Genomic DNA, 11,691 nt, shown 5'->3' on the forward strand with positions numbered 1-11,691 from the left:
ACACTGGAGACGACTTTGGTCTTTGGCTTGTTTTTTCCAATGCTGTATGTCTCCTCTTCATTCGTAATTTCTTTGATTCTTCTATGTTTTTCAGGGTTGGTGATTTTGAGTGCTTGGTTAGTCAGATCTGACACCATTGCACAAAGATGACTTTTTTGAGCGCTCTCTCTCTCTCTCTCCATCTCTCTCTCTCTCTTATTCACACACACACGCACACACACACACACACACATTTTACATTGTTTAAAAATATCTTAAATGGTTACTTTACGAAAATTTCCCATGGTTTTACTACAAATAAAAAACATACTATAGTTAAACCATGGTAACCACAATTTAACCGTGGATTTTGCTACGCTTAACCATGATATTTGTAGTAAAAGTGTGGTTATACAAATGGCAGTCAATTAAAAAAAAAAAAAAAAAAACATGGTTACAATACTATAATTAAACCATGGTTAATTTTCTTAAGAGGTTTGAATCTCAGATGGGAAAAATGTTATGTGACTATATATTTAACACAAAATTAGTGTCCCACATGGCTACAACATATTTTAATAATAAATGAAGAGTAATGTGAGGGTTTTATAACGTCCCTTTTTAAAACCATATAATAAAACATACCGATTAACCAACGTTCCAGTCAGCAAGGCTGTGAAGTCCGATTCGAGAAATAATTATTTAAACCGGTTTTGTGAATTAGACCTGATTCATTAAAAGTTTTGACATGACAACGAATGATTCATTCACAAATTGAACATCACAAAAATGAACCAAAGACCATGAACGCAGAAAGATAAGCAAGAAGGAAGAGAAAAGTTTTAGTGACTGAAATGATCTGTTTAGAAAAGCTGTCAAATGACGCTTTTGTGTCATTTTGGTTTGATTGACAGTCTCAGTCCTGGTTAACTTATCAGCTATTAAGAAGAGTGGTCAGGAAATTCTTCAAAAATGCACTTTTTGTTTTAAGACGAAAGTATAGATTTTGAACGACGTGAGGGCAAGTAAATCATTTTGGGTTGAACTAGTGCTTTAAAGTCAGTTGTAGCCTGATATAATAGTTTCTCACCTCTGAGGGAACCACACATTCATTTATGAGGTGAGCCAGTCTATGGGTGAGCCACAGTTATAGATGAATATACTGTAAAAGAGCATTAAAATCAATTTCTTGATTTCTACACTGCAGATTTAGAGTAAAATACATTTGTTTTATGTGAACTGCTCTTCCTGTTAAAGTCTGTGCTACATTTTTGTGTATGACGAAATTCTTAAAATTAAAAAATTTATTTTCTTTTACCTTACAGGGTTAACATATTATTAACGGTGAACATGACCAAAAAAAAAAAAATGAATGTGCACTAGAATGTGAGCATTGCATGATTTAAAAAATGCTTATATCTCTATAGCAACAAACAGAATGAACTCAATGGCCCTACATTCTATTCTGACAATTACATCATAATAGCATTACACATTACAAGGAATCCTGCTTCACTTGGTATCTGACTGTTGTGATCGCTGCTTGCTTATCACTCATTCAAGCCTGTTTTGTTGTTGTTGAGATAATCTTCACTCAAACATTTCAACATGTGGTACAGAGTGAGAAATACTGTCCAGAGTGAGGCGCTGCCATGCCTAGTAGGCAAACGGATTTTTAGCAGATCTTCTGCATCTCCCTTCTTGCCTGAGACTGGACAAATGAAGACATCTTCAGGTGAAAGTCCTCCAGGATGTCGCGGGCCAAGACCTTCCTATTTAATGGATGTGGCAGAGAGCAATGTCACAGAATCTTCATGTATGTCTCCTCACTTTTCCTTATCCTCATTGCCCAATCTTGTGAGGGTGGACAAACATATGTTTCTACATATACGCCATGTTGCTTTGTCCACGAACATGCTTGTTCTAGAACCAACCCACTGTCCTGTGAAACTTCTTGCTGGACAGAACAAGTCCGCTGGACATTTCTTCTTGACAGAAGCTGAAGAGAAGACATCAGTTTCAGAAGAAAGACCTCCGGGACGTCGAGGGTCCAGACCTGCTAACCATTTAATGGGCATGGCAACGAGAAACGGCAGTGAACCTTTATGTGAGTCTGATCTGAAAACTACCGCTCCCCTCTCCTTACCCCGGCTACCCAGTTTTGCAAGTCGACCAATGAGGATGGACAAACGTACGTCTCTGCTTGGACATCGTGTTGATGTGTCCACAAAAATGCCTGTTCTGGAACCAACCCATGTTCCTGTGAAGCCTCTTGCTGACCCACAGAAAAGATGCAGTGTTGTTGTGGCAAGGAATCTCACATCTTTTCAGGGTATTTGATGATGAGAATGTTAAGTTGAAGAGGGCTCAGCCACCAAAAGGATTCCCCTCTTTGGTCTGAAGGTTTGACGAGATGCTAGGCACCACTGCTTGAACCCATTTTACAACTCAGACCCTGCTTTGAATTTATAAAGCATCCAAACACAAAGAAGACAAGATGATGAAAAAGACAAAAAAAGATACCTAAAAAAAAAATTTTACATAAAAAAAGCTCTTTGTGCATCAAGTGAATGTTCCTTTTTCATGCATCAAAATATTGTTTGTGCATCAAAAATTCCATTTTGCCATTGAATAGTCTATAACCTCTTAATCTAAATAATATTCTGTTCAAAAGGCAGTAGATTGAATATGACATGAATTATCTTCAAGTTATGTTTGCACTTATTATTAAGGGGATATTAGTGAGGGATTTAACTTGTTGAGTTACTGAGTGGGCAATTGAAGGTCTCTTTTTGTTGTGATTTCAAAAACAGTCTGTGTTCCCAAGTTACTCCCACAAAACTGTGACATGAAAAGATGCCATTTTTATAAAAATAAACTATTAAATAAAACCATTGCTTCATCTTTGTTCAGATGTTGTTTGTTTAAAAGATTACATGTTCTAGAATCTGATGTCAGTTACAGTTGGTGATTTATCAATAAATGAAAACAATCAAAAACATCTGTTCCTTAAATTAATATATTTTGTTTGCCTTTTCAACCAGAAGAAAATATTACTCATGCGCACAAATGTAAGGGTATAGTGCACCTTTTTGGTATCCAATTTCCAACTGTCTCACAGTCTTCGTGAGGGACTTTTCATAATAAACTTGGTACAGTTCAAAAAGATTTAAAATGTTTTTGAAAGAAATCTCTCATGCTCGCTAAAATTGCATACAGTAAAAACAATACTATAGTGAAATATTATTACAGTATGCTAGTATTTAATGTAGCCTATTCTATTTTAACACTATGTTTACTTCACTATATTACAATTAAATCCTAATGTAATCATGACAAACTATATATCATTGGAAAAGTCCAAAACTCCTAAATAGATATTTTACCATTTTGTGTTGTTATAAATTATGTAGTAACAGTAATAGATTCATTTATGACAAGAGTGCACCAAAAGTCTATGATAAATCTACATCATAACAGGAGTTCTGACCTTTGGCACAGAAAGTCTTTATTTCCTTGCCTTTTTCCCTATCACATGTTTTAGCAATCATCATAAGTTATATACCATTTGAAAGCTTAAAATCTCAAAATTCATTCTGTGAAAACCATTTTGAAATCGGACATTGCGTTACCATAGAAATGGTACTTCAAAATGTTTGAAGTTAATGTACCTTAACTGGGGTGTCATATTACAAAATGTATTACGGTCTTTTAGAATCAAAACTTTTTATAATCTTGACAAAATACGTATCGTTGGAAAGGTCTGAGTCTCAAGATTCCATTTTTTATTATTATTTTGTTATAGATGTAATATTGAGAGATAAATTGATAGATTTGTGACAGAAATGCATAAAAAAAAAAAAAACAATGGAGTTTGGATGGCACCCGGTGGCTGTTTTTGGTATAACGCCTAAACAAAATTGCATATGAACCTCATTTTTTAAATATCAACTTCAAATTTGGAACACAACTTATGTAGACATATGGCTTTCATTTTATAGCAATTTTGGATTTTTAACTATTTTTTAAAAATATTTATTTTATATCAAATAAAATAAAAATAGTATAATACATTTTCTTTACAGTAAATTTAAACTTCTATAACTTTTTAATACTTTAATTTTATTAAATGATTTCACTTCTGTAATAATCTGCTAATAGTCTTAGGTCCTTAGGTCTGTATTCAAAAGCGTTCATGAATTATAATAATTTAAGTTTGGATAGTGCACTTTCTCGTGAATTTTAAAAAATGGGGATGACAGTTGGGTTAAACCATAAATTTTTTTCAGGATTCTTTGATGAATAGAACGTTAAAAAGAACAGCATTTATTTAAAAATAGACATCTTTTGCTACAGTCTTTACTGTCACTTTTGTTCAATTTAATGCAACAAACGTTTGAACGGTAGTTTATGTTTGTAGGTCAAAACTATATATTGACCCAATACACAGTTTATTTGGCATACACGAACTGTGCATTAAGAGGAGATGAAAAAGTGGCCTTTAGGACCCGGTGATTATTTGCGGAAGTTCACATATATTCTGCGACGTGACGTCAGCTGCTGCAAGCAAACATGGAGGACGGCGGAGTGCTGGTCGAGAAACCTCAGGTGAGATGTTATGTTGTGATTTTAAGTATTTTACAAAGAGAGGGGTGGCGTACGCACCGTTATTATCTTTAAAAGGTTCTAGTCTATATAAGCAAAACATATATGCAGCAAGAACACTAGTCTAAAGCTTACAATAAACAGTGAAAAGATGCCGATTCATTCAGCTCGCTGCAAATGCTCAGTCATGCCATTCTCTGACAGCGGCTAACGCTAGCATGTGTGCTCACGAGAATTTACAGAAGAGTAGCGAATATAATCACTGCGAATATGTCAAGTTTAAAACTTCATATTTCATCATATTTGAATCGTATATGACCTCTTTGAACAAATTTCTAAACATGTTCACAAACCTTAAGCAGTTATGCTACTGCTTAGCCATGTAGCATTCAGTTTGTCATCTGTGTTTGTCTTTAACGTTTTGTTTGATAACATTTGTCTTTAGTATTTCTTTATAAGAGAAGTTATTAAGAAGCTTTATTTAACGCTTAATGTATGTACATTCAAATTTGAATATGTATAAATAATACAGCAGGGTAACTGCTTTAATATGCATTATGATGTGCTATGATGTGTGTAATAGTTTTTTTAATTGTAATTAATGTAAATTGTGTTATTACAGTAAGATGTTTTATAATAAATATTTGAATAATATTATTTGAATAATATTAATAAATATTATTATTATTAAAATAAATATTGTCTTGCTTGATCTTTTTTTCTCTACAGGATGATGTGCCGGCCCTGCTGAATTCAAGGCCCCAGACCGGCTTGTCTTTCTTGGCTCCTGAACCAGAAGATCTGGAGGACCTTTACAGTAGATATAAGGTTTGTATGTTTGTGAGGTGTTTTAAAATTTTATTTTTAAAAATTACTATTATTATTTTTTTAAATGTGTGTAATTGACATGCTACTGGTCTGTCACAGTATTGACCACTGAATATTGACTCTACCACACTTGTTGACATGTAATCACTTCCACACTGCAGAAGTTGCAGCAGGAACTGGAGTTTCTGGAGGTGCAGGAGGAGTACATCAAAGATGAACAGAAGAATCTGAAAAAGGAGTTCCTTCATGCCCAAGAGGAGGTGAAGAGGATACAGAGTATCCCTCTGGTTATTGGGCAGTTCCTGGAAGCAGTCGACCAGAATACTGCTATTGTGGGCTCAACCACAGGTAAGAGGACTGATCAGTATAGGGTTTCTGCTTAATTCCTTTTCTTAAATTAAGGTCTAGAAAGGCCTTAGCAGAAATTCTCACATTCATGAAGTCATGCCATTAAATGTTGCATGCACTGCAAAAATGTATTTCTTTTTCAGTATTTATGTTTTCCCATTTAAATATGTAAACATCCTTAAATCAAAATACATTTACTTGAGATGCAAAATGAACATATGAAATCTTATTTTCTGAGAAATTGAACAAAATTGTTTATGCTTAAAACATGAAAAGATATGTCAGTGAGGTGTAAAAACTGGGTTTCCCTTTGAATTAAGCAGATTTTTCTGACACCATTGGCAGATATTTGTTCTTGTTTTAATCACATATTGATTTATGATTACAGAATTATCAATCTACTCTAATTTCTGAATTTTCAAAACCGTTAAATATAACATGTATAATGTAGTTTCAAATGCAAACTCTTTACTTGCACTGTAAGTTTCTTTGGATAAGCTCATGCTCCATGCTTAAATGTGCATTTGAAATTTGTAAATGTTATTAGTTAAAACTACAATGTCAATAATACTCTGCATTTTTTGTTCCCTCAGGCTCCAATTACTATGTTCGGATTTTGAGCACAATTGACAGAGAGCTGCTGAAGCCCAATGCCTCTGTTGCTCTGCACAAGCACAGCAATGCTCTGGTGGATGTTCTGCCTCCAGAAGCTGACAGCAGCATCATGATGCTCACTTCAGGTATTCTTTGTTTATCCTGTATTAGGGGTCTAGATTGCACCTTATTTCTCAAAATCTCTTGCACCAACTTTATTGTTATCACATTTAATGTGTTTCCCCTCTATTTGACCCCAGATCAGAAGCCAGATGTGATATACTCAGACATCGGAGGAATGGACATCCAGAAACAGGAAGTGAGGGAGGCTGTGGAGCTCCCCCTCACACATTTTGAGCTCTATAAACAGGTGAGTTTGTGCATGCAAGTGCCTGTGGGTGTGTAGCAGTCTTGGTTGTCCACTCACATTCTGCTTCTGTTCTCAGATTGGTATTGACCCACCCAGAGGAGTGCTCATGTATGGCCCACCTGGCTGTGGAAAGACTATGTTGGCAAAAGCTGTGGCTCACCATACCACAGGTAGGCTCAAGTGTGATTAGACACCTTTCAGCCTTTAAACCCAAATTTTTTTTATTATTGAGCTTTAAAGCTCATTCCTGAACACAGACAGAAGTAAATAACTAGATCAGAAGCACATGGTTATATTACAACATTTGTAATTGTGATTTAATGTTCTACAGCGGCCTTTATTCGTGTGGTGGGATCTGAGTTTGTGCAGAAGTATCTCGGAGAGGGTCCACGCATGGTGCGAGATGTCTTTCGACTGGCCAAAGAGAATGCCCCGGCCATTATCTTTATCGATGAGATTGATGCGATTGCTACCAAGCGTTTTGATGCACAGACTGGAGGTATGCATCTATTATATATATATAATATAATATAGCATTGATAATAAGAAATATTTCTTGAACACTGAATCAACATATTAGGATGATATTTGAGGGATATTTTAACACAAAAAACTGGAGTAATGGCTGCTGAAAATTTGGCTTTGCAATCTGAGGAATAAATTACATTTTGAAATGTAAAATGGTGATTTTAATCTGTAATAATATTTCACAATATCACTGTTTTCACTGTATTTTGATTAAGTAAACACAGCCTTGTTGAGCATGAGAGCCTTCTTACAAAAGCATTATATCTTACTGACCCCAAACCTTTTAAAGGTAGTTTACATATCACACAAAAAAGGTAAATTGTCAACTTTCAGTCGTCATGCTTCATTTGACGATGTCCTGAAGGAAACAGTTTTTGTTTGCTCATTGAGTTTTGTTTGCTCATTAATTTTCTGTTTTCTATGTTTGTAGCTGATAGAGAAGTGCAAAGAATCCTGCTTGAGCTGCTCAATCAAATGGATGGGTTCGACCAGAATGTGAACGTGAAGGTTAGAAAAAAACATTTTTATTATTATTTATTGAAACATTTTTTTACATATTTTTACTCAAACAAATGCATTATTTATCTCTAAAGGATTAGATGTTATTTCCCTATTTAAAGTTTGAATACTATTAATGGCTTTTTCTGTGTCCATTTCTTTTTATTTGCCATGCTAATAAGTTTCCTGCCTTCAAGTTTGTAGAAAGATTGTTATATCTTAAGCTGTTTTCAGCTTTTGTTATAGAGAGGGTATTGTATTGAGCCCTACGTTTAAGAAGTTAATGTATAGTATTTGAAGTGTCTAAATAAGCCTTTTCCTCTGCAAGCTTGATTTCTTTTTCTAATAAATTTAATTCCAATTTAAGTTTAGTAGTTTTTGAGCAGATAACATATTATGTGACCCCTGATATATGCCTTGACTGCTTCCCACCTTACAGTAGCTGATGTTTCATTTTATTCTCTTTAAGAAAAAAATTCTATCTGTACTCCAGTGACTTTTATAAAATCCGGATCATGTAACCGTTTCAGGTGCCAGCAACGAGTTTCATTCATATCACTTATTGATTTATAAGCTAAAGATACTGGACCATGATCTGACATAACTATAGAATCATACTGACATAATGTTACTCTTGGAAAGAGCTCATTAGAAATTAAAAAATAGTCAATACGAGAATGACCTTTCGTCACTGTAGAACAGCATGAATATGTTCTTTTATTAGGGTATAATCTTCGCCATGGGTCACGCAGATTACCTTTTTTTTTATGGAGTCCAATTTCTATTCTTAGACTGTATGTGTTTTGTCTAAAGCTATTAAGCAGTCAAGGCTAGGAGATAATGTGCAGTTAAAGTCTCCAGCAGTTAGACATTTTCCTGATAAAGAAAACACTAGAAGAAATCATTTCAACAGCAACAACTGAAATATCCAAGAGCAATCAGCTTATCTCAGATTCAAAATTCTGTGAATTATAATAAAGAAAATAACTGAAAAATGATGGAGATAATTAGAAATCACTGACCACAACCGTACTGAGTTCCACTGGTCGAGTCTTTGAATCACTCACAAAAAATATTTTGTTACGCGACAGTTTCTTTGTTTCTCAGTCTTTTTGTTTCGGGTTGGTAAATACCTCAAGCAGCCATCTCTCAAGGAAACCCACCGTATCGGAGCCCTCCACGCCCTCAGGGACTGACAAGACATACGTTAATGCGACCGCTCTGATTTTCCTTTGAAGTTTCACCTGTTGCTGAAGATTGTCTACAGTATTTTGCAGTACGGACACCTGATCTTCTGTCACTGATACGTTGTTCCACCGTGGACAGTCTGTTAGAAAATTCCTTGACTTATTGTTTAACCTCCTGTATGTCTGAGGGGATCCTGTAAATTTGACTAAAAAGTCTTCTCTCATACTTGTGATTGCACTCTCTTGATTTGTCTATATTTGTGCTGACTGCTTTACCATCGCATGTCATGCTAGCTTGATGATTGGCAGACTCCGCATTGGCGACATCTTCATTTCCATGTTTTTTCTGTTGTGCTCGATGTTGTTTACAGTGATTTATAAGTATTTCTTCAGTTTGAGGCTGTTTAGGAAAGAAATTGACGAATGTTCTAGGAGCTTGAATGGACACGCCATGTTGGATCCCCTTGGTTATTATTTCTTGTTTTTCTTTTCTATGACTTTGTGGTATTATGTTGCACTTCTCCTTCTGTTCTGCTTTAAAAGCGTTTCAGCTATTGTTGACGTTCTGGTTCTTTTTTTTTTTTTCAATGACAGGTTATCATGGCCACCAACAGGGCTGACACACTGGATCCAGCTCTGCTGCGCCCAGGTAGACTGGACCGTAAGATTGAGTTTCCTCTTCCTGACCGGCGACAGAAACGCCTGGTGTTCACCACCATCACCAGCAAGATGAACCTCTCAGAGGAGGTTGACCTGGAGGACTGTATCCTGACCCTACATGATTTTTTTTTTTCTAATTATGATTACAATTATTCATTTAGAGTGCGTGTATATAATTTTTTTTAATTTATTATTTTTTTTAATAAAGTTACTTGCAAGGAGGTGCAAGGCATTAATCATAGAGGAACAAACAGTATTAACACTGCCACAAAAAAAAAAAAAGAAAAGAGTGTATTCTCATTAAAATGTTTGGGGTCAGTAAAGTTTTTTTTTTTTTTACATTTATTTTATTTTAAGAAATTTGTATTTTTGGCTGTCTTGATGAGACATGTTTCTTGAACACAAATCGGCATGTTAGAATGATTCAGATTTACCATTACAAGAATAACTGACATTTTAAAATATTTTTAAATTTAAAATATTTCGAATTATTTTAAATTAGTAATTTTTCACATTATTACTGTTTTTACTGTATGAAATAAATGCAGCCTTTGTGAGCATAAGACACTTTCAAAAACATTTAAAAAAAAATTTTACAGACTCTAAACTTGAACGTTAGTGTACCTCTTGATTTAGAAGACTGTTATTCCAGACTGTCAGGACAAAAATAAATGTTTTACAGTTGTCCTTAACCAACATGCAGATGTTGCCAGGCCTGACAAGATCTCTGGTGCAGATATCAACTCCATTTGCCAGGAGGTAAGTTAGAACAGACAGTATGTTCATAAAAAATGTCCACAAAACCAGTCGTGAGGGTCTCTGATCCTGGAGGGCCACTGTCCTGCAGAGTTTAGCTCCAACCCTAATCAAACACACCTGCCTGTAACTTTGGCTGAGATACAACTATTTGAAAATCTGGAATCTGAGGGTGCAGAAAAATCAAAATATTGAGAAAATCACCTTTTAAAATTGTCCAAATGAAGTTCTTGGCAATGCATATTACCAATCATAAATTAAGTTTTAATATATTTAAGGTAGGAAATTTACAAAATATCTTCATGGAACTTGATCTCTGCTTAATATCCTAATAAGTTTTGGCATAAAAGAAAATCAATAATTTTGACCCATACAATGGCTATTGCTACAAATATACCTGTGCTACTTAGGAGGTTTTGTGGTCCAGGGTCACACACATTTATTTGGTTTTTTATTTGTGATCAGAATTTCTTCAAACATATGTTTTTCTGTTATGATTAATCCTGTTACTTTTTTTGTCTATAGGCTGGTATGCTGGCTGTGCGTGAAAACCGTTACATTGTGCTGGCTAAGGACTTTGAGAAGGCTTACAAGACTGTTATCAAGAAAGATGAGCAGGAACACGAGTTCTACAAGTAGAATACGCCTCTACTAGATATCGACATTAGATTTTACCCTGTTTGTTTCAGCCTGTATTTGTACGTACAGTGTAATATTGAGGACATAAAACTTGAACCTTGATTTTAAATCTTCAGGGTTTACACTGCTTGTACTGGGACTTTGATTTCACAGGATTGTTTCAGATTGACATTATATAAAATATGGATGGAAAAACAAACACGTACATCTGGTGAGCATTTTATGTATTCTGTTTAATAACTCCTCAAAGAACCATTAAAATGTTTTCCATAACTCTAAATAAAGATTTTTTGATAACAACCCTAATGTATGCTGGCAGATAAATGTTTCTGTGTGTTTCTGCAAAGAAATGAACAGGGTGCTGATATTTAACAACTAAACGAATTTCACCCTGCACGTACTGGTGCTTATTTTCAAAAGGTAATTGTTGATACAGGACACATTAATGTCAATTCATGTCTGTCAAGACAGATGAAAAATGCGTACATCTGTTGAGGCTTTTTGACCTTTAATGACCCCTTTTAATGAGTATTCAAAAGCCTTTTTTATTTCTCAAATTTGGTCTGTTCAATTCATACTGTACGAACAAATAAAATCTTGTCCGTACAGTTTAGAATACATAATTGTTTGGAATACAAAATTCTGTCTGAAATGAAAATAACTTTTCAGCAATAATTTAAATGTTAAAAAAATTATAAT

The 11,691-nt window shown here is 34.7% G+C and overlaps 2 protein-coding genes across 2 annotated transcripts; both read left to right on the forward strand.

The window, feature by feature from the left end:
- The first annotated feature begins 1,587 nt into the window (after positions 1–1,587).
- On the forward strand, positions 1,588–2,336 carry LOC131521652 (uncharacterized). The gene has a single exon (XM_058746591.1). It carries the CDS (start codon positions 1,588–1,590, stop codon positions 2,317–2,319), a length of 732 nt encoding a protein of 243 aa, XP_058602574.1. The 3' UTR covers positions 2,320–2,336.
- Positions 2,337–4,451: 2,115 nt separating this feature from the next.
- Positions 4,452–11,293, forward strand: psmc4 (proteasome 26S subunit, ATPase 4). Its single transcript, XM_058747936.1, has 11 exons — positions 4,452–4,587; positions 5,314–5,412; positions 5,574–5,760; positions 6,354–6,500; positions 6,615–6,724; positions 6,801–6,894; positions 7,056–7,223; positions 7,683–7,759; positions 9,532–9,700; positions 10,301–10,356; positions 10,879–11,293. Exons 1-11 carry the CDS (start codon positions 4,552–4,554, stop codon positions 10,990–10,992), a joined length of 1,257 nt encoding a protein of 418 aa, XP_058603919.1. The 5' UTR covers positions 4,452–4,551; the 3' UTR covers positions 10,993–11,293.
- The last annotated feature ends 398 nt before the right edge of the window (positions 11,294–11,691 follow it).

The sequence above is a fragment of the Onychostoma macrolepis genome, chromosome 16 (genome assembly GCF_012432095.1).
Source record: "Onychostoma macrolepis isolate SWU-2019 chromosome 16, ASM1243209v1, whole genome shotgun sequence".
Classification (NCBI taxonomy): domain Eukaryota; kingdom Metazoa; phylum Chordata; class Actinopteri; order Cypriniformes; family Cyprinidae; genus Onychostoma; species Onychostoma macrolepis.